Source organism: Tinamus guttatus, unplaced genomic scaffold (assembly GCF_059628265.1).
Source record: "Tinamus guttatus ecotype Peru unplaced genomic scaffold, ASM5962826v1 Tinamus_guttatus_pri_ptg000006l, whole genome shotgun sequence".
Taxonomy (NCBI): Eukaryota; Metazoa; Chordata; class Aves; order Tinamiformes; family Tinamidae; genus Tinamus; species Tinamus guttatus.
Window position 1 is genome coordinate 753,913 of NW_028288540.1, and position 26,324 is coordinate 780,236.

Below are 26,324 nucleotides of genomic sequence, written 5' to 3' on the forward strand. Positions count from 1 at the left end.
ATGAAACAGGTTTTCTATTTGGACTGTTTCAGTAATTGTGAGATATTTGCTGGGTTTGAAAGTGTCCGAAACTTTTATTCATGGCATCAGAATCTACATAATACTCAGGATTCTTCTTCAATCTGGAATTTGCTTGTGTTTTCTTAACCTAGTTAGCTGTATTTGAGCTCTGTGCTTTTTTAGTGTATTTCTGAAGGGTCTTATTCTTCCTATACTCCAAAATCTCTAGTTTTTACCCTCAGGTTAAATACTTCAGTGTTCTCTTTCCTTCACTGCCCCTCTTTTTAGTTTGCACAGTGTGTTCCTGTTACCATTTACCTAAGACCCATACTCTAATCCTCATAGTCATTAATCACCATAATCCTAGCCTGAAAACTATACAGAAAATCCAGAACTTTTTGGTGTACGAAGCATTCTCTGGAAAGGACAGACCTCATATGTATATCCCATATTACAAAAAAAAAAAAAATCAGTTTTATTGAAGTTGTATTTCAGCAATTGTTTAGACACACTTCTAGTATGAGACATTTAGCTATTCCTTAGTTACCATGGGAGTAATCCCTGTGGATAGGGACCAGGAGGAGAAAAATGGTCAAGACTTGTGTGTTTGCCTTCCACAAATGCTGCTCCTATAGCTGTTACATATCTGTGACCCAACAGTATGGTCAGATCTGGACTACTGCTCTAACCCTATCTTTGGAAGGATTCTGCAAGATTTTAGGAGTAAAAGATGCTTGAATTTAAAAAAAAAAAAAAAAAAAAAAAAAAAGGTTTCCTTGTACATTGGGGCCAAACTCCTGCAAAAAAGGACAGAAGTTTGAGCCTTGGTTACTGCAAGGTGAATAACTGCTCATCGCTATATCAGTTTTTCAGAAATGTTTTAGCATCATTTATTCCATAATTTACCAAAATGCAAAGTTATCTTAAGAGCCTATTCCTACGAGGGGCAATCAGTATATTTACTTAAGAGAGAATGTTCATCTGTCAAAATTTTAACTGGAGAACTGTACAGACTGATGAGAAATCTTTTATTGCAGAAAATAAAATTTGTGAAAAATTATACTTTATAATTCAATATACACACACACACACATGTCTATGTATATGTACGCATCTGATTGTACCACTAGAGCAATTTGGTTTCTTTTCCAGGATGGGGAGAATTTGCATTTCCTTGACCCTATCTGTTTCACGCAGCTTTTCATAAGAGCCTGTTTGGCCAAAGTTGAATGAGCTGCAGAAAGGTTATTTGATAATATATAATACTTTCAGAAGGGTCTAGGGCTGGAATATTAAAGGCATTCTCAGTATACCATTAATATTCCACCACTGCATTTGGCAACATTTTGATTCTGGAGAGAGTGCATGAGTTCAAGGTCAGAGAGATTGACTTGTGCTGTTCATTATAACCAATTATTGTGTGACAAATGAGTTTGAGATCAGGCTGAAAATTCTGTGAGAAAAATCAATAGTTCTAATCAGGGCCTTTCAGGTCATTTACCATCCTACCTTTTGTTACTTTGTCAGAAAAGAGCAAGATAAAACCTATGTGACAGTGGGTTGCCTCCATATTGTTACTTTCCATTTGAAACATATTTTGATATCTTGAATTATATTAATAGTTTAATTGGTTTTAGTAGCTTCTAAATGAGTTTCAATTTGTAAGACTTTTTTTTTTTTTTTTTTAGCATTCTGATAAGATTTCTTAACTGCTATTATGACTTTTTTTTTTTTTTTGCCATTGAGGATGAAGTATTTCTGAGTCCCATATTTGAGCTGTTTGTCTCTACTGAATAGCAACTAAACCTCGCTAGCAGATCCGTGTCGCCAGCAGCCATTGCCCGGCGACAGGGATAATTTCAGAAGCTCGTTAGAGTTGCGCCAATGTGACAGCTTCAGAAACACCAACTTAGGGTTATTTTGCGTCGGCTCTGCATTGGCCGAGAGTTTGACAACTGCATTTGTGTTCTCCTTCTGTAGTACCCGGACGAGGATGAGGAGACGCGGTTGTACCGCCTGAAGATCGAGGAGCAGAAGCGTCTGAGGGAGGAGATCCTGAAGCAGAAGGAGCTGCGGCGGCAGCAGCAGGCGGGCGCCCGGAAGCGGGAGCTGCTCGAGCGCCTCGCAGCAGCAGCAGCAGCAGCAGCAGCCGCCGGCGCAGCCGCCCTACGGGCAGCAGGAGGAGGAGGCCTGCGACTTCCCTGCCAACGGCAGCCCCTACGTTCCCCACTCGGGCCTACAGGCCAGGCCCAACGTCAAAAACAGACTGCTGGTTAAAAAGCAGGATATGGTAGTTCCGCACAGCTTCCAGCAACCCAAGCCCCCCGATTTCCCCCAGGTTGGCGCAAATATGCACTACCAAGGACACCACATGAAGCCGGTGAAGCAGCTGAGGCAGACGAGGACGATACCTCCGAGTCAACCTCAGGCGTCGCCCAAGGTCCTGCAGCCCAAGCCCGCGGCCGCCGCGCTGCCCACGGCGCAGACCCCAAGAGTGGCCCCGGTCCCGGCCCGGCCCCAGGAGCTGAAACCCGGCGTGAAAAGGACTGTGATGCAGCGCGCAAACAGCGCGGCCGGAGACGGGCCCCACGTCGGCAGCAAGGTCAGGGTGATTAAGTTGTCAGGAGGGGTAAGTTTGCAAGGCTCTGCTCGTGCGTGCGTGCTGGCGTGGGGTGCTCTGCTATGGGTCAGTCCCTGTAACCTCAAAATAACAAACAGGCTGGAGCTGAAAAGGGAACTAGCAGGTTTAGCAGGCCTAATAATCTGTATTTTTGGAACTGCAAGTTAGTAGCAGTTACTCAGAAATGAAGGTTTGCTGTTAATGCTTTACTGCCAGGCCGTTACCGCTAAAACCACAGAGCCCTCTGAAGTCGTGCTCCCTTCACCTAAGTCCCTTGCGTCTAAAAGACTCCTCAGCTGAGATCTTTTTGCGTCAGGTTGATGCATCTGATAATGTCTAGGGGGAGAGGCTTGTCTGGGGCTGTTCTTAAGGTTCAGGTAAAAAGCTGGGCTCTGCTTGTCCGATGGTGGAAGTTACAGCATCTCTTTGCGCGCAGGTGCCGGTGTTGGTGTGTGCTCTGAGGCTGTGCTCAGGGGAAGATTGTTTTTATTTTCCTACAAATTGTGTTGCAAAATGAATTTAAGCAGTATATTGTTGGGGAATGTTTTCTGTTAGCCTGTGTTGAAAATGCTACCATTTCCCTTCTGCATCTAAATGAGATTTCCTTATCTGTCTATGAGGGGTCTGTTATCAGCAGAGGGTCCCCTGAGCACTGGTGTTGTAGAGGCCTCTCAATGCTGGTTCTGGTGGCAGCGTGCGTGTATAAGACCTGGCTTTTTTAGTTAGAAAATACTGGATTTCTTCTGTCATCGTGAAGAGACAAGTTAATTTGTTGGGGCTCTGAAGAAGCTGAGATGGGAGGGCCTGGTAAGATGATGTTGCTAGTGTGGAATCTGTCCTAGGGCTTGTGCAGGGCAAAAGGAAGGACGTGGTGTGATGAAATGCTGGGATGTACATGGGGCCTGGGGTCTTGGAAGACACTTCCCCAACTCTTGTATGAATTAGGGAAACTTGGAGAACTGCTGCCAAGTTGTGACAAAGTGAATGTAGGAGATTGTTAGCAGGAGTTGAGCAAGGCCCTCGAGTTGAGCAAGCAGGGAGCAAATTGAAATGGCAAAGTCAACTACTACTTATAAGCATTTTTTTCTACAGCTCTTAAAATTTAAATAAACTTTCAATTGTGAACTGCATAATGACCATTTGGTCTTTCACAATATTAACATAAAGGATCTTGTTGACTAAATAGAGCTGACAGCCTGAGTTGGAAGGTGTCTGATTCCTCAGGCACGGTGACTTAAGTGCAGAATAAGAGAAAAGTATAAGAAGTTGAAAGAAATTATTTCTGCTGGATTGAAAAAAAAATTATAAACGTGATTGCAGGAATCACAGTGGCTGGCAAGAGGTGTTGGCTGGTTTGTTATTCATGAGGAATTGAATAAAGCACTTGGGAACGACTTGTTTTCTAATGTAATAAAGCAAAATGGTGCCAGTGACCACTAGAGTTCTTCATAGCAAATAATTATCAGTGCCCAACTAGCATTAAAAATATATATATGTGTGTGTGTGTGTATACATATATATATGCTATATATGGTAGATAATATCACATATTATAATGTATATAGGCCATAATCTCTGAAGATTCATGTTTATTTTATTATGGAAAAGTCTGAGGTTTGCCTGGCTTGGTAAATCCTAAGATCTGGGGAAGAAAAGACACAATGAGAATGGTGTTGGGAAGAAACACTCTAATAAATCATTAGTAAACTTGATCATAACAATGATAGAAAATTTGGATGATTAGACTATAGAAATAATTAGTTCTATCTTTGAAGGGAGAATTAATTGTATATCATTCCTGACAGATGCCCAACCTTTTCCTTAGATCTCATTAATGAACTTTCCTTTGGTCATCCACTCTAGTGCCTAAATATTCGTATATTTGAGAGGTTTTTCTCAGTGATGAAACTATTGTTTCTGGCAGCGATTAGATGCTGTGACTGTGTTGTGCCTCACAAGATGTGGGAAAGGACTTGGTTCCCTCTTGAGGCTCTGTCGTTTGAAAGGTTTGTTAACTGTGTGCAGTCATATCCTCCAGCCTCTTTTGGTGGGTGATGGTTTCTAACCCCTTCAATGTTCGTGGTCTGTTTGGGCTTCCTGCTATCACTCTGTTGGCAAATAGTTACCGTACCGAGGGCAGGTGAATTCTGAAGCCAGTATATTGGAGGTGGTGTTAGTCCTGGAAGAACAGGCTCGTACTGAATGCAGCTCTGAGTATCTTAAGAGGAAATATGAAATGTTCTGTATTTGTTTTTCATCTGATCGGAGGTTATGTGCGAAACGATAATATCTTAAAATCCTCTGTATCATTCAGCTGTCTTATAGTGTTATTGGGTGATTTCTCCCTAGCCAGAAACTGCTCTGCCATGCTCAGAGTGGTAGATGTCTGTCCCAGGGGCCTGGAAATGCTGCTTCTAATGCTGCGCCAAGAACATGCTGCTCAGTGTCTGAGGAGAGCTGCACAGTGAGCTTTTTCAGATATACATCAAGTTAATTACAGTGCACCACACTGGATTAAAAGCAACCTCTTAGTAGTGGTCGTAACTTATGAAAACTTAAGATGCTTCACCTGAAAAAGCTTTAAGGAAGAATTGGCAAATTGTTTTACCTGGACAACCTGTCACCAACGCGAAAAAATATGGCCTTGGATTGAAAAAGAAAGAATTGGAATGAAAGATAGACATTTGTATTCAGAGTAACTGCAAAGTGAGAGGGGTGAATATGGCGTTCAAAATATGGAAAAAATATATTGCTGTAGATGGTTCTTGCTTGCCAATGTAACATTCTCCACCAGCCTCATTTGATATTTGTACTTGGTGTCACTCACATGTGTATGTTCAAATTTAATTAAAAATATTTGACTTGAAAGCTTTATAGCGCCTTTCATCCCAATAAGTCAAGAATTACGAACATGAAGATTTTTAGTGTTTGCATGAGGAGTTCTCGAGGGAGCTCCTCTCCCGCCTCCAAACTGCTGCCAGCCCCTAGGAGCAGAGCAGAGGCGACGCTCCCAGCAGCAGCAGGATGGCCTCGCAGCTGCTTCGTGTGCCACCACTGAAAGGAGTGACAGGTACAGAAAATGTCCGTGTTTTATGAGAAGCAGATTGAAAGACATCAGAAGCCATTATATCATAATGCCCCCGTATCACGTTTGTCATTTACAGAGTATCAAAAGGGGCAAGACCTTAGGAGCAGTATTAGTTTGAATGCTACAGGAAAAAGGACTCTGCCTGACATCATCTGTGAGATTTCACTCTAGAAATACTTTGCAAATGGATGTGGATTTCCTTCCATCCTCCTCAGAAAAAAAAATACATATATAAAATCCTCAGGGAGACCTGTGATATTCCTGTTAGGAAAAAGACATGCTATGCCCCAAATATCTAAGGAAAAAGTAACAAACCCTTTTTTCTTGAACCTCCAATGCGGATAGTTCCTGTAGCAAGACAATATTTTGTTATTTAAAGTACATCTTTGGCAGAGGCAGGTAGTGCTATCTGGGACACATTCAGTGCAAGAGTAGCATAAGGGCATGCTGAACAAGTAGAAGTACTTAAGGTGAGAACAGGACCAGACGTTGATAAGGTTTTTATGGCTTGCAATAAAATCCTCTAAAGGGAGGAGACATAGCTACCTAAATTGAATTTAGCTTTCATGTGGATAACTTAGAAACAAGTGAAATAAAGTATTTCCCATTACAGACTGGAGAACAGGTTTCTCCTTTTCCTCAAGAGACTGTTAAATTGTGTATTGCCTCCTCCTGCATACCCTGAAAGCAGGCGTTTGGTATTGCTTATCACTCCTGCTGCATCTCAAAGGAGTTTCTCTTCCCTGCTAAGCTGTAGTGCAGAATGTGTGGTGATGTGATTTTGGTGTTAAGCGCTAGCTGGTAACCCAGTTTCTTGATGGGAAATGGCTAAAGGCAACTGCAACAGCATTAAAAAAGTGTATAACAAAGTGAGAATTAGCTGAATTTAATTACTGAATTAGGGAAAAATGCAGATTTCTGATCTAAATTTAATATTTCCAAGAGTTACAAATGCCTTTGAGTGGCATTTTTAGCTGAACTATTTAGAACAGGCCTCCAACAGGGAGATGGTTGTGAGTTCAGAGCAGTTCGGCACTAAGTGGCGGGAGGTGGAGGTGGCGCAGGCTGTGTCTTGTTGCTAGCAGTGTTAGCAAGAAGTGCACAAGAAGTGTTGGACAACAGAGCAGAAGTATTCAGCTGGGCCGTTAGTTTTAAGGGAATATGAACTGGAAAAACTAGAGTGATACAGAAGATAGGGAGGCTCCAGTTGTCCTGATCTCAGTCTGTCATGTCTGTAACCAGCAGTCAGCGAATGCATAACCAGTTTTCCTGTTGAGCACAATTTAAAGTACAAGGTTTTGATTCTGGTTTCCATCCTAATTTAAAGTAGGTGAAATTTCCTTATTTTTTAGGCGGGCATGGCTGATACCACTATATTACCACATAGCAGCAGTGTTCATCTAAAAATATAGAAAGAAGATTATTGTGAAGTAGTAACTTAGTCTTGTATGTCAGAGACTGCATAGACTTTGAGCCTGCCTCAGTGCTGCCTAACTTATGTTTCTGAATGGAAGAAAATGAGAAACAGGTGGGTTTTTACTTAGTATTTTCGGATACAATGACAGAACTTGCAGGTTTTGAGTTGTTTTTCATCTGGCATAATGACAGTCAGCTGAAATCAGAAGTCTTGAGAATGACACGTGGTTTTCTGGTAGCCTGTGCAGGTTTTCTCCAAGGTGCCTGGTACCCAGCTGGAAGGTGCTCCCGGGAGCTTTGGACAGTTTGGGATCAGTGATGTTTTCAAACAGGAATCTTTTCTCGTGGCAATTTCTCTGCATCCGTTGTCTGCGTGTTCGTAATTCACTGGGATTCTCTGTACGAGAGCTGTGCTGGATACTGACAACTGAACTTTGCTCCAAGTCATATTTTTGACATCTGTATTAGGGCGATGTCCTTTGTGGAAAAGATTGTGCAAGAATCGAGGTATTTCTGAGAGCAAAGTTCATGCCCAGTCCAGAACTTAGATTTTGCTGTAGGGTTTACATGGAATTTTTGTTTCCATAAGGATGAAGGATGTTCCAAGTTTTTAGTTGTTTAAACTGGGAAAGCACATAGTCATGGTTCAGTTTAATCAACTGTATTTCTCTTGCTCCTGCTGAAGCTTCAGTGTAGCCCAGGTGTTTAATGTAACCCAGCTCTTTAAGGGCTTTGGCCAGTCCTTTGCCATGTCTCAGTTCTCTCAAGTGTATGAGGAAATAGTTAAAGGTAAGAGGCCCATTAGTACATGGAGTCCAGCAGAATTAGGTTTTTTATTAAGATGTTTTGTGTTTTCTTCTGCTGTTCGGAATTCTCACACATCATTAGGCACAGCAGAAAAGATAGACCTCAAATCGTGGCTCACTGAATACCCTTCTGCAGCTTAACAGGGTCTTTTTCTGCTATGGGAAGTGAAGTATCTCTTAGGAGAAATACATATACACACACGTACACACAGGTATTTATATTTGTGTGTGCATATGTACATGCAACACAAAAAGTTTTAGGCTGGGAAGAATAAGACCTCACTCACTGGTTGTTATCATGGGAGGAGCTGTTTGTGTGTGTGAATGGGAACTGCGGCAGTGGCTGTTCCAGGTCTGCACCATGTTTCTGCCTGTACTCGTGAGACTGTTGGAGGCTCTAAGTCAGCTGTAGTGCAGGGGTAGAACACTGGGAGCACCAGCTGAAGAGGGATGAAGAAGTTTTGGGGCTCTGCCTTTCATACATTTTTTTGGTAATCATGGTGAGAAAGGACTCATCTGTTCGAGGGAAGGATTTCTTGCTCGACATGGTTTCTGCAGCACCTTCCCCGTTTTTATTTCTTCCCTCCATGAGGATCTACTCCATGAGGATCACAATGGGCTACATCGATGCTGTCTCATTTTATTGCAATCAATTGCAGCACCACTAGAAAAAATTACATACTAAAATCCGTATAGCCAAGGAGAGGATACAATAATTAGCTTTTGCCCTTGAAGTGAATATGAGTTTAGTAGCCTAATGGGTGTTTGGGTTTTGCTTTTTTTTGTCTCCTCTTAACTACTGTGATACTTTGGAGATACTCAATTCTGACCCAAATATTGACTGTAACTGGTAGCAGATGTGAAATACTTCTCGTTTCTTAAAGGAAATCAATTACAGGAAGCTTGGGATTGCGATTTTCCCGCAAGATTTAACCCTTCATCTTTCAGTAGAGTGTTTGAATTACAACACATCTAAACACAGATGAAAATAAGGTGGACCCACTAAAGCATTTCTTTCCCCTTGTTATTTTTTAGCCAAATCAACCAGATATTTTTTCCCTTTAGGTGCTTTATCCGGCACGCACATCCTCTTACTGTTGGGTGATATATTTTTTTTTGAATCGGCCGTACAGAGATTGCACAGATAGACAGAGCATTGTGGTGGCTGATAGAAACCTGCGCAGCGAGGTCTGCGGGCCGCGAGATCCCTCACAGTGGCCGTGACAGTGAAATGTGGCCTTATCGCAGGCGAATTCCTGCGAGGCCGCCCCGGGCCCCTGCGCCCCTGTCCCTCCCCGTGTCCTGACAATGTTATCTGCGCGCTCAGGGCCGAGTATCAAATGTCTGTCACGAGTGCAGAAATTAATTTAATGTCACCTGAAGACATGCAATTAATCTTTTAGAGGTTTTCATAATACCTTTACAGAAAGAGTCGCCAGTTTGGCGGATTTGGATTTTGGGGTTTAGCGGAAGATAAGGAAAATTAATTTTTCATCAGGGTTAATACAAGCTAGCAGGGCCACAAAGGCTGAGAAAAATGGTTTGGGAATTTGTCAAGTGTTGTCACTCTAGAATAATGCTGCTTAACGTCTGATAGGTGTAATCAAGAGTTGAGATTTCTATAGAGGGGGATTAATCAATTTGCTGACTACAGAATGCAGGTTGGTGATACCATTCCTTCATGGGGTTTAAGAATGAAAATAAGATTTGATCTGTCAAATTGCAAGAAGCTCTGACAGTATCAATAGGTGTTTTTATCAGTACATTTTAAAGCATTTGTTATAAATAAATTTGTCCTGCTAATGTTGGTGACAAATAAACTTCATCTTCATTGTAAAACTGTCATAATGATTATGATAGAGTACAGGGCTGTAGCTTACTAAAATCAGGCAATCCTCCATAAAATTGTGATAAAAAAATCGTAATTTTGTGTTTGTCAGAATGATCTTTATGTTTCTCAAGAAAAATATATAGTCAGTATTGAAATACAACCTTGCCTGTTATCAGGGAATCTATTCTGAAGTATTTCCTTTGAATTGCATTTTTTTGTTAGTCTGCAATTTCAGATCAAGCTGTGCATAGCAAAAGTTTGCAAAATGTTCCCCATATAGCTCAAATCCTTTTGTCTGTCTTTAGAGGTTTGGTTTTTAATTCTGCGCAGTATTTGAAATGAACTGATGGTAGTGATCACTGGCAGTGCTAGTGATCTTGCATTTTTTTTGGCATTTAAAGACAGATTTTTGTGCTTTTGGGTGCAAACAGAGCTCCTGTCATTTGCATTTTTGTTACTCCTGAAGTAACCAAGTAATTTTAAGGCTCATCCAAGGGGACTCTTACTTGCTCTGTGGTCGTTTAGGAAGGCAAACCTGCTATGGCACTTGGAATTTCAAAGCTGGAAGGTCAGACTGATTTGTGATATGGAATTGAGCAGCAGACAATAAGTCTGGTTTGCAGATAAAGAAAGAAGTTCACTCTTTTCTGGAGCAAACCAAGGGAATTTGCACCATAAAATCAAAATTTTAATCAGTCTAATTCAGGTCTCGATGTAGGACTAACGTGGACTCTGATGGCTTCTACCTGCTTTCAGTAGAATAAACACACTTCTGAAAACTTCAGGGTTTCCTGTACATCTCCAAATGCTGCAGAAAAATCATAAAAATACATGTTGACAAGAGAAGACTTAAATGTCTCCCTATTTAAATTGGGAGATGCGCAATGTAAGATAGTTAAGATTTGATTTGCAGAAATTAAATCATTAGGAAAAAGAAAAAATGGTTGAAAGTGAGCAAGGACTGAGACAAGTAGCAGTGTCTAAGCAATGTAGCCTCTGATTTCGACCTCATTTGGGGGAGGTTTTTACAATACAGCTTTCCTACACTTGCCTGCTTATCTGTCGCTCTACTCAAGTGTTTTATATATTTTTCCGGTCGCCTCCTTGTTGTTTATCCCATGAGTAAACACGAGGAGTCAGCAGGTAGATATGTTTTCTTTACAGTCATGTGTAAGTGATTGTCCCCCCTCTCAGTGCCCTTTGCCTCTCTTTGGGGAAGAGGCTCCACAGAGTCACCTCTGCCCACGCCGCTGCCGCGGATCCTCGCACAGAGCAGGAGGTGCCCAGGGCGCTGTTACCCTGCAGGGTGACATCAAGCCTTGCTCCTTCTCCTTATTTTTATGCTAAGGACGTTGCTGCTTTGGGTAGATTTCCACGTTTCTGGAGTGAATTAATTTAGAAGAAGCCTGGAGCTGCTCTACTTTCTTGGAGATGATGGGCATCCCAGAGCATTCTGCAGGAATGCTGGGCTGGCAGTTCCCGCCCCAAGGGACAACACTGGCCGGGAATGTGCCCTGTGGATGCTGCAAACTCAGTGCCCGTTTGTGCCTTGGCCTCTGAGAGCTTCTTTGTGCTCCCTGGGCGAGTGAGAGGACTTTGGTTCTGCAGTAATTGGGCTTGGTGGTGGAGCTTGGGCTAACCTGGCCCCTTGCTGCCGAAGTGCCAGTAATTAACATGTTCAGGGCGTCTTGTACCTGAGGGCTTTGCTCCGAGATGCTCCTCCTCTGTGCTGGGACCATCTTTTGGGTTGGGAAAGAGATGTTGCGAATGTTTATGGTTATTTTTTTCACGGCAGGCAGTTAACACAGATTAGATTTTAACTCCCCATTCTTGCACTCAAACCCTTCCAGGGTGGTGGTTGTTCATTTTGGTTTCGTAATCTTCCCGCTCCAGCGAGGCTGAATAAAAGAAATTATCTGACAAAGGCATAAGGCCTTATCCCAGTGAGACGTATGTTGATGCTGATATGGGAAGTAATACTAGAAACAGGAGGTTTTAATGGAGGGTTTTCTCCTGCTCAGGGTTTGTTTGTGTACATACGCTTGGATTTGGGAAGGCAGGGAGAGCAACAGCTGAAGAGCCTGCTAGAAAAGCTTTGCAATTTCCCAATTGCTACTAGTCTCAAAGATTTATGTGCAAAATAGTCTATGGAGCCACCTGCAATAGTGAGTCAAGATAATGTTACTCCCAGTCAAGATAATGTTACTCCTAGACCATAAACCTCTTCCTTGTGCAGCCCAGTAGTTTGTCTCCTTATCCACAGGAAACCTGCCAGTTAATGTGAAACCCACTGGTTAGTGACATCTGTTACAGCTGCAGAAGGAGTTTTGACTTGCAAATCTTCAAGGAAAGAGAAGGAAACTATGTGAAAGAAGCCCCCTGGCACCTGGGGGCTCTGCTCAGCACTGGGCTGCTGAGACCACGGATGCTCCTCATTGCAGTTTACAGTGCAGGCAGCATCAGTAGTATCTGAACATGTTCAATGATGATAGTAATAGGCAATATTAACAGATTTTAAGTTCTAAAGGTGCTTGAAAGGTGCTTGGCTTAGAAGCAGGCAACGTAAATATGAACTTTCCAATAAATACAACTTTGCAAGTAAGGGGAGATTTTTTGAGTTTCAAGCAGAGTTTTGGATTGGTCCATCCAGCCTTGTCATTTCTTGCTCCTCCTCTTGGGTTGTGTGCGTGTCTTCTTTAAAAATATAAATAAAATCCATATAACCTTGGAAAGCAGAAGGATGCAGATAACTGAATGAAAATACATGCTATTTTTACATGGCAAAGCACCCCAAGAGAGGGGTTTTAGCTGCTCGTTGCTGCCGGGGCCTCCGTGGCCGCGTTGCTGCGGCCGGAGCTGGTGCTGCCGCCGCGGGCCTGGAGGAATCCGCCTGCCTGGAGACCCTGCAAACCTGGGAGCGGGTCGGTTGCTGTGTGGGTTTCATAGGGGGACATCATGGTCTGCACAGTGCTCCCTGTGGGAAATGCCTGCGTCTCAGAATAGCTGCCCTGGGAGATGGGATCCGACCCGTTTTCTGGCTTTGAAAGTCAAGAGGGCAGTGGTTGGTCCAGCTTTTATTCAGGCCGTGTCCTGACTGTAAGGGAGGGTTTCAGGACGGTCTTTGGCATCACAGAGGGTCACTTCTCTGAGCTGATGTTGCTCAGAAGGGTATGTGCTGGTGCAAGCAGATTCTCACGCTGCTCTTTCCCTGGGAGGTCACCCACAGTGCTGACTCTGACATTTCCCTTCTGTTCTTCCTAAACTTGGGTGCTCCACAAAAATCACTAGAACTTTTCAGGTGTTTCACACTTTCAAAACATTAGCCCCAATCTTTTTGCTTCAGATAAGGTTGCAAATGGTCTTCGAGTTGCTTCCCACAGGCAGCTACTCCGTGTGACGTTGAGCAGACTCAACATGCTGGAGCTGAGCACGTGAACACTCGTGTTAGCAGTGTCAAACACAAGGTTGTGTTTATGTATTTGGGCCTGACATACTCTGTTGCTTTGCTGATGGTTCCTGAAAGCTGAGGCTAACTATGGTCCCATTTAGAACTTGCTGTATGTCTAAAAGAGGTTGTAAAAGCAGTTGATAAACACGTTAATATGTGGGTTTTTTGGATCGTCAGGCAGCAAGAAGCTGCTTTAAATAGACACCCGCTTTAGTCAAGTCTGAGTAAATCACTAACTTTTGTGCTGTCAAGTGCAGTTAGCAGAAGCACGAGGTGAGTAAATCACAACCCTGTTGCTTTCGTTGTTGGCAGGTCATTATGCATGGCAGAGGCAGAGGAGTAGCAGGCCAGATGGGCCGAGGACGCTTGATGCCAAATAAACAGAACCTGCGAGTGGTGGAGTGCAAACCTCAGCCCTGCATCGTGTCAGTTGAAGGGCTTTCTTCATCAACTACTGATGTCCAACTGAAAAACCTGCTGATGTCAGTGGGACCCATTCAGGTAGGTCAACCTTGGCTTCTAATTTTTGTGCCAAAAGTCTTTCATTCCGGAAAGCTCAATTAATTCCCTGACACTAAGTACAATGTGTGTTTATTGGTGATTTATGTTTGAAGGCACCCCCCCCGCCACGCACACACGCTCTGCACCCGACAGCAAAGGCAAACACAGGGTGATATTGCAGCGTAGGAGGTAGAGGAGAATTTTGGAAACCCACAGTTTGCAAAACGCACTTTGCAGTCACATTTATGCTGCAGAGGATTCTCTTTCACATTGTCTTTCTTGTTACCTCCACTTTGTCCATACAAAACACAAGCAGGGCCGTTCTGTGAGGTTTGCTACAGCAGATTAGTGCATCCAAACAAATGCACGTTTGGTTGCTGCCCTTGTCTTTGCTGTCAGCTTGCACTTCGTCGAACGCCCCGGTTCCTGTCACTGCAGTCTGGGGTGAGAGCACGCAGTGGACGCTGCCTGCCTGAGATGTTACATCTGCCGTGTGACACTCTGCCCTTCTGACTGGAAACGGCCTCTCTCCAAAGTACTTTTTCACTTTGTGCTTTAGAGGGGTCTTTCTAGGAGGGTTGACATGCACGTGCCAGGGTATCCGCACAAAGCCTTGGTTCAGCATTGCCTCCTGGAGCTGGTGCATCAGTTAAACTGGCTTGCACCGAAACAGGAGGCTTTCGAAGCCCCAGAGGCTTTAGGAGGCTGTGCCAGACTTGTGGTTAGTACATTAGGCAATATCAGTGAACAGATAATGAAACCAACAAACGATGGGATTTTTTTGCTCTAGTTTTTCAATTTGGGGAGCTGCTTTTGACAGGATCAGCACTTCCAGACAAATACTGTGCATTAATTGACACTATTCTGTGACTTCAAGACTCCTTTCTGAGTAGGATTATCATAGAACACAGTGCTCTCCTGGAGATGGACGCTCGGCCTCTCTTTTCCAATTTAGTGAATGAAATAATTTTGAAATATTTATATCATCAGTTCAAAGAGCAAAAATCCTTTCACAAAATATTTTGTCCCTTCATGTTCTGTAGCACTTTGTATGAAATTATTCATACCATTTTGAAGTGAGGTCAGCTCTGAAGCACATTTGTTCTGTGTTTACTTGCTAAATCTTGCATGAGAATATTAAAAGAGATTAATAGAAACCTGCCTAGGAAATTTTTATGGCTAAAGGAGGTTCCTGAGGATGTGCAGAAAGATTTATTCAGGACTTGCTGTTTCTTATCAGACTCCCAACTCCAGTCTTCATGCAGTGTCATGGACCAATCTAGCAAGATAAGTTGCCTTCCTTATAGGGAGGAATTTATAACTAGTTTTCCAGTGGGATTTGGTATATCCCTGCCCTATACAGAGCTTGTATCCTTGGAGTAGGGTCACCTGTACCTTGTTGGAAACAGTGCTTTTTAGATCATCATCATCATCTAACTTCTTACAAGAAATCTAAAATCTTCAAAGTAGGGGTAGAATTTAGCTGATGGTGCAGAAGGCTTCTGTGCTGGTTCTACATTTGAATCTCAGAAGTGCCTTTTGGAAGGCTAGAGATTTCCTGGCTTGTTTAAGACTGAACGGTGTTTGAAAAGTGCAGATAGGGAAGTGATCCTTTGTGATAGAAAGCATGTGGCCACCCTGGGTGATATGTAGCTCACTCTTATTTTTTCTCTTATTTTTTTTATGATGCTGTGACGTGGCAGAGAAAATATTAACATCCCAAAGGAGTTGTAAGAGTCTTATAGTGAAAGAACTAGAAAGAGAAAAAAAAAAAAACATGTGGAAATCTGTTGATCTGTTGTTACCACTTTTCACAGTAATGACTTGTGCAGGACTTGTGCTGGATTTTGAAAGAGGCCAAAATCCCAGTGTGAATGGGTAGATATTCTTGTGGCTATAAATCAGTGTTTTTAGTAGTGTCTATGCTCAGTGCTTTATGACATCCCCTGTAAATGATCAAGAGGCTTTGCAGGTGGGAAGGGAACTTCTGTTTCGGTATTTCCTCTCTCCCCCTGAAAAAAATGCATTTAATGCAAGTCATTTGCAATGAGGGGCATGGAAGAGGGCCATTAGAAGAGATGGCCATAGTGAAGGATATTTTGCACTATGGGATTTGCAGTTTTTACACCTCTGGGTAGTATGTGAGAGGCAAGAATAGGCTAACACCGATGACCAGAGTAAAGTGGTGCTGTAGCCAAAAGGATCTTGGGCAGTGCCCAAACTCTGGCTTCTGAAAATGAAGTTGAGGTTGAAGCTTGATGATCTGAGCTAGGAGGGGTTCAAAAAGATGACTAAAAAAGAGACAGAGTCAGACTTTTTAGGTGTTTTTTGTTTGTTTTTTATTACTTTAAGAAGACTGCTAAGGTTTTCGACTGGTTCTGGTGAAGCTGTAGAGACCGTAAGAGAACAGAAGGTTGAGGCAGTTGTAGATGCCTCAGTTTTTAACATGTAGACTGTCCTGACATCAGACATCGACTATAATCAGCAGAACTTCCCTTAATGAGCCAAACTCTGGGATTGAATTTATTCCCAGGCGGACCTCGTGTTCATTTCTAACAATTGTGAGGGAAAGTTCAAATTCCAGGAACTCCAGGAGTTCTCTCCCCATCTGCGCCAAGTCTTGACAGCACCTGCAGACTGTCCAACACCCAAACCCTTGCTTCGGTCCCCCAAAGACCCCCAAGTTGTGTGTGTTGGAAAGCAAACTTCTTGTTTGAACACGGTGTGCAAGTGCAGCTCCTCAGTCTGCACGTGAGTTTCTGCTGCTGTCAGAGCTCTCTGTCCACAGCTTGTCCCAGCTCTTACATTCTTAGTTTGGCTTCTGATCTTGTTGGTGCTTCCAAATCATGAATGCGTTTTCTCAGACTTGCTGTATGTGGCTTTGAAATGCCCTCTGTTGCCTAATCACTAAAAACTCCTTACTTCCCAAGCCCCAACATTAAAGTTGTCCTATTATTCAAACAGGAGAAAAACTCTGTTAAGATTCTAGAGATACTGAATAGAAGGAAATCTTCGGGGCTTCAGGAATAGCCCCATAATCATACCTGCATCTTATAACTCAAACATGATTAAACTGGCAGGCAAAATACTTTCATCCAACATATGGTTTGCTGTGAGACTCTTTTTGAAGATGAGAAGCTTTCAGATGTAAACACAGTACCTGAAATAAAATCTGAGGTGAATCCAGCATAATTATAAACTAAATATAATTGTGCCTTCCAAAGCATTTGATAATACAGATTTCTGAGCACAGAATTAGCAAGTAGATCTGAAGTAGATTTTAATAAGTTGCAAAAGGCAGGGAAGGCTTCATTTCTTCTTGTCCTTTTAAACCCGGGCTTCGTGTTTGTGCTGTTTATGCAGTTGTCTTTCAGGATACTGGCAGGTGCTGGGGATCATGTGCTTGCTCTTCAGGTAATTTGGATTTGTTCCATAATTGTCTTTCATCCTATTTCCTTTTATTGCATGTTTCCAAACATGAAACATGAGGGCAAATTTTCCCTACTGCTTTGTGAAGATTTGAAATCACAGATCCCCCGATGTAAAAATGGTGTTTTTCTGCCTTGTCTCAGAGCTGTTTAGAATGCTGCACCTGTAGCTGCCTTTGAAGTGGGTTGACAAATATCTTCGTTTTGTCCTGATAATGTAGTCGTTCCTTTTCCAGCCTCACAGGGAAAAACAGTTGCCTCTGGATGCATTTTTCAGGACATTCTTGGAGTGACAGTGCTACCTAGTGCTCGGCTTGAGCAAGGACAGGTCCGTGCACTAACCCGCTGTTTAAAAATGATTTTATTTTTAGTTTCAAGGCTTCCCAGTGAATATGACAAGCAAATGTAGATGAATGATCCCAGAACATGGGAATGGCGGGGACCCTCCTGGCATGATGGGTTGCACAAGGCACGTGGTTCTGCCTTGGTGACCGCTTTGGTCTTCCTGCCTGCAAAAACATTTTCAGCTCTTAGAGATAAGGATCTCTGCCAGCTCCAGAGGCTGTGGGAGAAGATGTGGAATGGGATTACTCAATTCAGCTGTGCTGCCAAGTCAGAAGTGAGCCCAGAGAAGCTCATCTGTATCGTAGGATCCTTTCTTCTCATGCAGTGTGCAGGGATTGAAGGCTGAGCCCTTGTAAAGGGGGATAGTAGGAAGACAAAGATGGCAAAAAAGGGAAAGGAGGGACACAAAGTGGGAGAGGTCAGAAGGAAGGAAGGAAGCCAGCTGAAGGAAAAACCGATACCTCCTAGTGCAGATTCTGGGCTTGTCCGTGGCAGGTATATCATGCTGTCTTCAGCATGGATGGTTCTGGTGCCAGGAACCTGTCCAAATAGCAAAAATGTGTCCCCATTTATTGATGGGAGAGAAGAGCAAATCAAATCCAATGTTTCCGCCCAGCCGGTGCCCGCTGTGCCGCCCGTCAGCCTGTTGCACAAGAGCTTAGGTAGCAGCAGTGCTGCTGGTTAGGGAAGTTTCACACTTTGTTATTGAACAGACCCTGTTCTCAGCAGCTTTATATGGACCGTTACTCCCAAATTCACCAGTGAACGGAATGTACAGTCTATTAGATAGTCCCTTTACTTCAATGAAAGAAATTAAGCGAAAGAGGAAACTTATTTCCCATGTGTCTGCTATAATTGAAACAAGCGCTTGCTCCGGTCTCGCTGCCTGCCAGCCTGGTTGGCATTTCCCAGTGCTCTCCCATCTCCCTTTTAACTTCTTCCTCCCTGTGTAACCACCAGGAGCTCTGGTGTTGCAGGAGCTCCCTTGCCTGCTACTCATGGATCTCTTGCTGCTCTCTCAAGCTTGCTAGACACTGTTATGCTGCTGTTATCATACACACTATTTCAGTATTATTTTCTTGGGACTCTGGAAACCTGTAGATTTAAGAAGAGTGAGTATAAAAAAGAGTAATCTGAGGACAGCAAACACTGCAGACTTAAGGACAGGTGTATAGAGGGGATGGCCCTTTTATGATGTTTATGCCATAGTCTGGCACTGTTTTAGTTGCAGAGAAAGCTATAGCTTGTGACTTTTTTTTAATTGTCCTATTAAATAGTAGGCAATTAAAATAGTTGTAGGCAAACTCTCAATCAATAAGCATGAGTAATAACTTCAAGAATGAGTCCCTAACAAATGAACAGTAATTTGCAACTCCATGGCATTTTTCATTCGCCACGAGACCTGCATCTTCCTATGCTGATTTCCAAAGACACAGAAAAAGACGATAATAAAGATTCTTATCAGTTCAGTGCTACCTAAATCCTTTCTATATAAAACAATCCTTCTCAGCCTAAAACAGGGTTTTTCAAATGCTGAGAGTGTTACAGACCTTAATGCTTCTTCTCTCACTCTGAGATTGAATGGGAAAATATGTAAAATACTCCTGAAATTATCTCAGCTTGGTCAATAAGCAGTATTGTGTGGTGGGTTTGCACACTTCAGCCTGTAAAATCTTTAGGGATCCCATGGAAGGTAGCAGAGTGTCAGTCCTTGGCACCCAGCTGGATCCAGGGAGAGGTTTCCATCTCCTGCTCTCTGTCCAGCTGGGTTAGGCTAAAGAGAAAATGAGAGTGGAGTTGTTTTTCTCACAGCTGTGATGTTTGGAAGGATTTTGATGTCAGGTTAGAAAGTGAGGATAGAAGCTGTTGTGGCTGCCATGAGTCTGTGGCACTGCCACCGAGCGCCACTGAAAGGAGTATTTAATGTAGGTCCAGTGTGTCTGTCTCTGGTTACTTGAGCATTTAAGGTCTAAACTGAAAAGCATCTACAGGTCGTAAGAAAAAATACCCTACCACTGACAGTATGCAGTACGTTTGTATCTGTGCACTTCAATATCTAAGTCATAAAACCAGCTGTTAAGACTTCAAACCTGGGAGAGGCCGTTGACCCCTTTCACTATAGCAAATCTTAGTGTGTTTTTGGAAATGTGGTGTTACAGGAGGGCTAGCACTGATCACAAGAGGCAAACATCTCCTGATGAGGTTTGTGCAAATACTGATTGAGTTGGTTTGGTTGTATATAGACGCGCGCAAGATGAGTTTTTGTTTGGTTAACCTTTGGCTGGACTCAAAAAATTATTCCAGAGGTAGTAAGACTTTATCAACAGAAGTCACAAAGGCTGAATTAGACCTTGGTGCTGCAATTTTGAAGCTTGCTAAAACATTCTTTCCAAGCAAGCTGGATAATAGGGTGGATAGGTTGTTTAGTGAAAGTGGGTGATTTAAACCAACAGTGTCCTAGGAGGTGATTTCAGGCTCACCTTGTAGTGAATATGTGAGGATTGGAGCTTTCTGGAGAATGTTATGGATGATGATAATGTTAAATCAAATCAATGGAAATAGTGTCTGCCAAATTCTTTTAAAAGGGAAAAAATGAATAAGGGTATTAAACTAAAAAGCAAGTGTGACTACAACATGCAGAATTAATATAATTTTGTGTATGTTTTCCTAGCACATGTATTTGGAATCAGAAAAGCAGATGCTACTAAAATCTTTAAAGATAATGTTTTAAACAAAATGTTAAGCTACAAGAATTTCCAGGTTATACCCCAGTATCCTAAGACTTGGTACTGAATTTTTTACATGCATGAAAAGCCTGTTTTCTTCAGAAAGTTGCAGTTAACATCACAAAGTGCAGAATCCATTCTAAACTGCATATCATCCAGTACCCAAAGAGACAGCAATAATACAGAAGAATGAATATGCAGGTACTTTATTTCAGGTTTCCACTGAAGTGGAACACTCGCTGTATTCCCACCCGGTATCCCATCTGCTCAGTCTCTGGGTAGCAAGCAGGGCAAGACCTAGGCACCCTGGCAAAAACTGTGCTGCTGTTCTGTGCCTGGCAATCAGTGTTGCTAATTGCTTAATGACATAAGCATAAAATTCACGGCTTACATTGGAATATAATTAAGTACATATTTTCCCCAAATCAGAACATAAATTTGCAAGAGAGTTTTGTTAGCTAGATGAATGAAGTCGATATGTCTAAATCATGATAGATTAGAGAGACAATACAGATCGTGCTTCATGCTGAGATACAAAAAATCTTAGTCCACGAGATGATTTGTGGTGGCATTTCAAGCAAATAGTGCTTGTATAGTGAAAGCACTTAATCACTGTAGCCTTTTAGTCTTGGTCAAAATCAAGGGGAATTGTTTGAATGTGGATTTTTCGACAGTTTCCAAGCGAAGTGTGGTTTATTTTGTGTGCCGGGGGATGCGCTCGTGGCTGCAGGCTGGTGGGGGGTCACAGGGGGTACCCTCAGCGCTGCCCCCCGGCAGGGTGGCCCGTCGTGGGGTGGCTGTGGGCGCCCCGCGTGGCCCCTGCTCTGGCCGTGCCCTTGCACTGCCGTCCTTCCAGAAGCCCTCCTGGATTCTGCAGCTCTCCGTGCCAACAAGGGAGATGAGATGTTGTGAAGATGCTTCGCAGCAGGCTTAGCGAAGGGTAACGCTTTGCTGCCAGAGCAGTTGAGGACTGAAGCACTTCGAGAAGCAGGTCACTTCTGACTGCATTTATTTGCCTTAGGAAGTATAGCCATAACGCAGCGTGGCCGTGAACAGGCAGAGACGTGTTATCCAGATGAGTCGATTAGTAAACTTGAATTTGTGTGAAAGCACCAATATGTTGTTTATAAGAATATTTAGATACTTTGCTTTTCTAACTTCACCAAGCAGCCTGTGCTTCCTTCAGATTTTTTTTCTCGCATACTAATTGCTGAGGCAATTTCTTAATAACACAGGCAAAGTGCACAATCAAAGGATGATTTTTGTGCGTCTCAAGAATAGCAGTTAGCTATTCTTAACTCAGTGGTGGGGGGAGAAGTCCCTAAGCTTTGCTGTAGGGAGGATGAGGTGTTTGCTAGAGGGGCTGAAGAGCCCTCGTGGCAAGGACCGAAGGAGCACGTGCAGCTGAGGGCACACGTTCCTGTGGTCTTTTTCCAGCTCCTGGTATCTGGCTGTGCTCTGAAACAGTCATCCATATGGCATTTTTTTTCTCATACTGAAAGTTCTGTAGGCATTGTAAAATGGTTTGGGAACCTAGTGTGCTCCTCTAGTGCCTTTTTTTGTGATTCAGATGTTCTTTATAATTCTCTTAAGTGTCTTATTAACTTACAATCTTGCTATTTAATGTCAGTGATTAATTCTTAGTCTTCAGAACTCAGAAAGTTAGTCTGGCGACTTAAGCCATCTCGGCAAGTGTCTGTCAAAAATGAGCCACAAGTTATTACTGAAATTGTGTGAGGATATACAGTTCAAAAATCAAAACCTTCACCACCTTTTCCTAATTTTGTCCTTGTTTTAGACCTGTGGAAAGTCAGGATCCTTTAGTGCAGTCAGATGAGTGATTCCTAGGACTTGCACGTGAAGCCGAGGCAGCCTGGGCAAATGACTCCACCAAAGGGCCTCTGGCCACTGGAGTGCTGCTTCTTGGGTTGGTGGGAGTTTGGCTGCAAGGTTTAGTTCATCTGTATAGATCAGCCTGAGGCTTTGCTTAACCAGTCTGTGTTGTCTCGTGAGTTTCTCATTGCTTAATGCACCAGCTCGAACGCCTTCAGCTGGGACAGAGGCTGCGGGGAGCTGTACAAGGGACTCGACTTTTCTGCCTCTCTGAGAATCTGGCCTGGGCCCCCTTCCCTGCCCTGAATGCTGACAGGTGTTTCTGACAACATTTCCGCGGTTTTGGTGCAAAATGAGTTTTTAATGGAAATTTCACATGACTGTTAAAAATATATATATATACTTTTTTGTGTCTACAGAGTTTACAGATGCTTCCTCAACAACGGAAAGCCATAGCAAAATTTAAGGAGCCAGCACACGCTTTAGCATTTCAACAGAAGTTCCACAGGTAAGTGGTTAATCACTGCTGCTGCCTTCAGTCTGTTCCCTTCCTTAAAAAGTGAAAAAATTGGTCTTCTCTGATCAGTGTTTTTCTTAATCTGATCAAGCATCTGTTAGTGATCTTTGCAGGTCCTTGTTTTCTGCTCTGTGCACCTAGAATAAGGTTGAGTAGCAGGTTGAAATGTCCTCGATCTCCCTACAGGCACATGATAGATCTGTCCCACATAAACGTGGCGCTCATAGTTGAGTGATGTCTGCTCAGAGAAGTCCTTGCCCGAACAGGACCATTCTGGGGCACGCGTGAGACAGTGACGAGACCATCAGCTTCTGAACCCTTTGGAGTCTGCAGCCTTTGCATTGCTCTTGAACTCCAGGAAGCAGCAAGATGTCCTCAAGGAGAGCTGAACTTGAGAGGATCTCCAGAGGTGGAATTTCTGTTCCATTTGTTCATGTTCTGTTGTAACCACATGGGACTACAGATTTTTTTTGAAATTCTTACAATGCATGTAGACACTGTTCTTCAAGATACTGCTGTGTGACCACAGTGACTTGAGAGAGAACGTTTACCCCGAAAGATTTAAAAACTTTCTTCATAGCAAAGAATATTTGATAATGGTTGCTCTTATCTTCAGTGTGAGGTATTTAAAGGAAAACTCACCTTTTCTAAACAAAACACCTTAGTTATGTTGTGTATCTGAGCATGTAGAAGGTATCCTTGCATAGACTTAAACACGGTCTGCTTCACTGAATAACAGAATGCTGAGAAGCTTTGGAGGTGACACTGGAAAACTGTAGTTTCTATCTCTGTAAATATTCTAAGTCTGTCTTTGCATTTTCTATTCCAACACAGACTTCCATCTTCTCCTTCCATCTCCACTTACTCCATAAGACGTTGTGTAGGAATGACATTGCTGTATATTCCCCTGTTCTTTAAAAACAAGGATCTTTGCCCTCGAGTAGCATCGTGGTGTAGTTAACTCCAAGTGGTAACTAAGTTGTTTTAAATGGCGTTGCCAGAGAGAAGGAAAAAGAAATATTTAGTGGCTCACCTCAAAAATGTTACCCAGGAAGAGTGGTGTATTCCTAGTAGTTCTTATGGACTAGTGTTTCACAATTGCCATGTGCTTTAATTTGATTAGTTGGGGTTTTTTTCCTTGAGGTTTATTTTGTGACTAATGCTGAACCGTAAGAAGCCCGTGACCGCAAAGATTTGGGTTGATGTGATGTTCCCGATAAAAACAGGACTATCAGAACTTTGTGAATCTGCTGTTGAACGTGGCAGTTCCAAAAAATTATGTGCAAACATTAAGATTATATTTTATTCAAAGCAAAATCCATAGTACTTCCTTTTGGTTAGAACCATTTAGATGGTATTGCCAAAGGAATAACTTTTTCAGTTATTTTTGAATAAACTTACAAAAATGTCATCTTTATACCGGATTGCAGTTTTTATGAATATTTCCATAGTTTTTAGACTGTGAGCTTTTGCTTGATTCTTTATTTTAGGAATACTCTCGAGCACTCTGCTATTTGAATGGAGGAACTTGCAGAAACTCCGTAGGTTTGTTACATGAGTAACCACAGGAGAACACTATATTACTGGGATGTAACGAAACAGCTGGGACTGAGGTCCAGAGTAAGTCTGTTAAGCATAGAAGGACAAACTAAGCAAGTTCAGAGTAGCATAGATCATTTTTTTCGTGAAGGTCTGATGGTAACCAAGTCCCCAAGACCACCTAATTGGCTTTCCTGCAGTTTTGGTACACACATTCAATTAAGTAGAAGTTATTAATTTTAATGATTGAATAATAAAAATTGTCAAAAGCCTTCTAGATAAATTGCTTTTTTGCTGAAATAATACAGAATAATTTGGTACTTTGAAAATGCTACACTGGCAAAAAAAATAATAATAATAAAGAGTTTTTCTAAGCCCATTTACAACGTAGCCAAGGACATCATGAGAATTTTCCCGCAGAAGTGAGCTTTAGATCTGTCTGCCTGCTTCCCCATTTGTGCCTAATACTCCTATTATGTGTTCTGCACGGCTGCAGTGTCCCGTTCGGGTTAGTGCTAAGCTCAGAGTAGTGAAGGAGCCGCAGGCCGGGATGCCTGGAGGAAGCCACCCCTGAAGGGCCGACGTGGGGTGATGCCAGTGGCTGGTGCTGCCACATGCAGTTGAATTCCTCACATCCAGGAGCACCAGGCCCCTGTGCTTCCTCCTGAGGTTCTGTAATGTTTTTTTTTAATATAAGAATAAATGCTTGTATTTAAAACAAGTCATTAAACAGTTACTCATCCCCCTGTTCCCGCGCAGCTTCTCTGTAACGAGGAAGATGGACAAAGGTCTAGGGATGGAACGGGAATAGTGTGTGCCAGGAACCCGGTGCTCACGGCGGGGCTCAGCAGTAGGAGCATCTGCCGTGGATCAGCTGTGTTGGCATCAGCAAACGGTGCTGGGGTTAGGAGGGTTCTGGGAGCCCAGGAGCGGGGGGTTGATTCAAAAGTCGAAGAAGTTTGTAGAAACGCTCCTGCTTTGGGTTTTGAATCCATCCCAGAGAGCCTGAAGTTCAGCCGACGTAAACAAGTTTTAAAAATTTTTAAATCAATTGCTTTTTAACAACAACAACAAAAAGACAAAAATGGGTGGCTTTGGAAGACATGAAATAGCTTCACATCTGTCCAGACGTAGGAGACGATGTAAGCAGTGTCTGTGAATGCCTAGAGGATCCTCTGAAAGCAGTTGCCGTAGGTTTTTGCTCATGCCTAGCTAGAGTACAGGTGATTTTAGCTGCTTTTGGCAGTAGCTGGATATCACACTATACACCAACATATTATATGTATGTATGTCTATATGTGTTTTATTATACACATACATACATACGTACACCACGTGTTATCACCCTGTCTTTATAATATCTCAAGGTTCGGTAGCAAAATTAGCAATTAGGTGAGTCGCTTATTAAAATGTTAAGCGTCCTGTTAGTTCTCAAATCCTAACTTAAAACTGGATCTGGTGGCAGTGACCAATCTGAATGATAATGTGACTTTTAGTTCCATTTGTTGTGTCTTCTCCCCCAAAATCGCAGAGGAAGTAGAGGTAAAGGTAGATGGATGTGTTATTTCCATATTCTCTTTTAGCACATAGTTAAATCTGAACATCTTAACTTTCTTGGAAGATCTGCTGCAACCATTATCTTGTTCTTTCTTTATCATGCATTCAAAATACAATGCAAAATACAAAAAAAAATTTAATGTAGTATGTAAATATTGAACTTTTAAAATTAAAATGTTATTCAGAGTGCTTACAGTCAACCACATCTTAGCTATTTGTTAGTTTTTTTGTGTTGTCTTACGTAAGTTTAGTGGATACAGTTCCATAAATGTTGATGTGTTTTTGTGTATATCTTCAAATTTTTATAAAGATGCTAGTAAGTCAATACATATATCCTGACCTGTGTATTATTTGTTCACAATCCTTATTAGCATAATTTTATAATGATTCTACTAGGTAATTCCAATAGGTGATTATATGGAGCCAGATTTTTTTTTTTTGAATTATTTTGTTTCCATCTTGTAGCACTGGAGAATTCATTTTATAGCGAATCTTATCTTGCCTTGACTAAGAGACTGGTTTGGCCATATGATCTGTGGTGTGTTAGTAGAATGTCTTACATTTTAACAAAGTTCTGTCCTTTAACTTTTACGGGGATTATACAGTGCACTTGTCGGACCAAGGTATGGGGTTTAGGTTTGTTTGATTTTGTTGTACCGGTACAGATAG

General features: G+C 42.4%; 1 protein-coding gene across 1 annotated transcript in view; it reads left to right on the top strand.

The window, feature by feature from the left end:
* The window catches only part of RBM33 (RNA binding motif protein 33), an 83,998-nt gene extending 58,823 nt beyond the window's left edge, over positions 1–25,175 (top strand). Inside the window, 5 exon segments of the mRNA XM_088521093.1 lie at positions 1,981–2,123; positions 2,125–2,629; positions 13,522–13,710; positions 22,462–22,550; positions 22,746–25,175. Coding sequence (XP_088377219.1) covers positions 1,981–2,123; positions 2,125–2,629; positions 13,522–13,710; positions 22,462–22,550; positions 22,746–22,794 — 975 coding nt within the window. The 3' untranslated portion in view covers positions 22,795–25,175.
* The last annotated feature ends 1,149 nt before the right edge of the window (positions 25,176–26,324 follow it).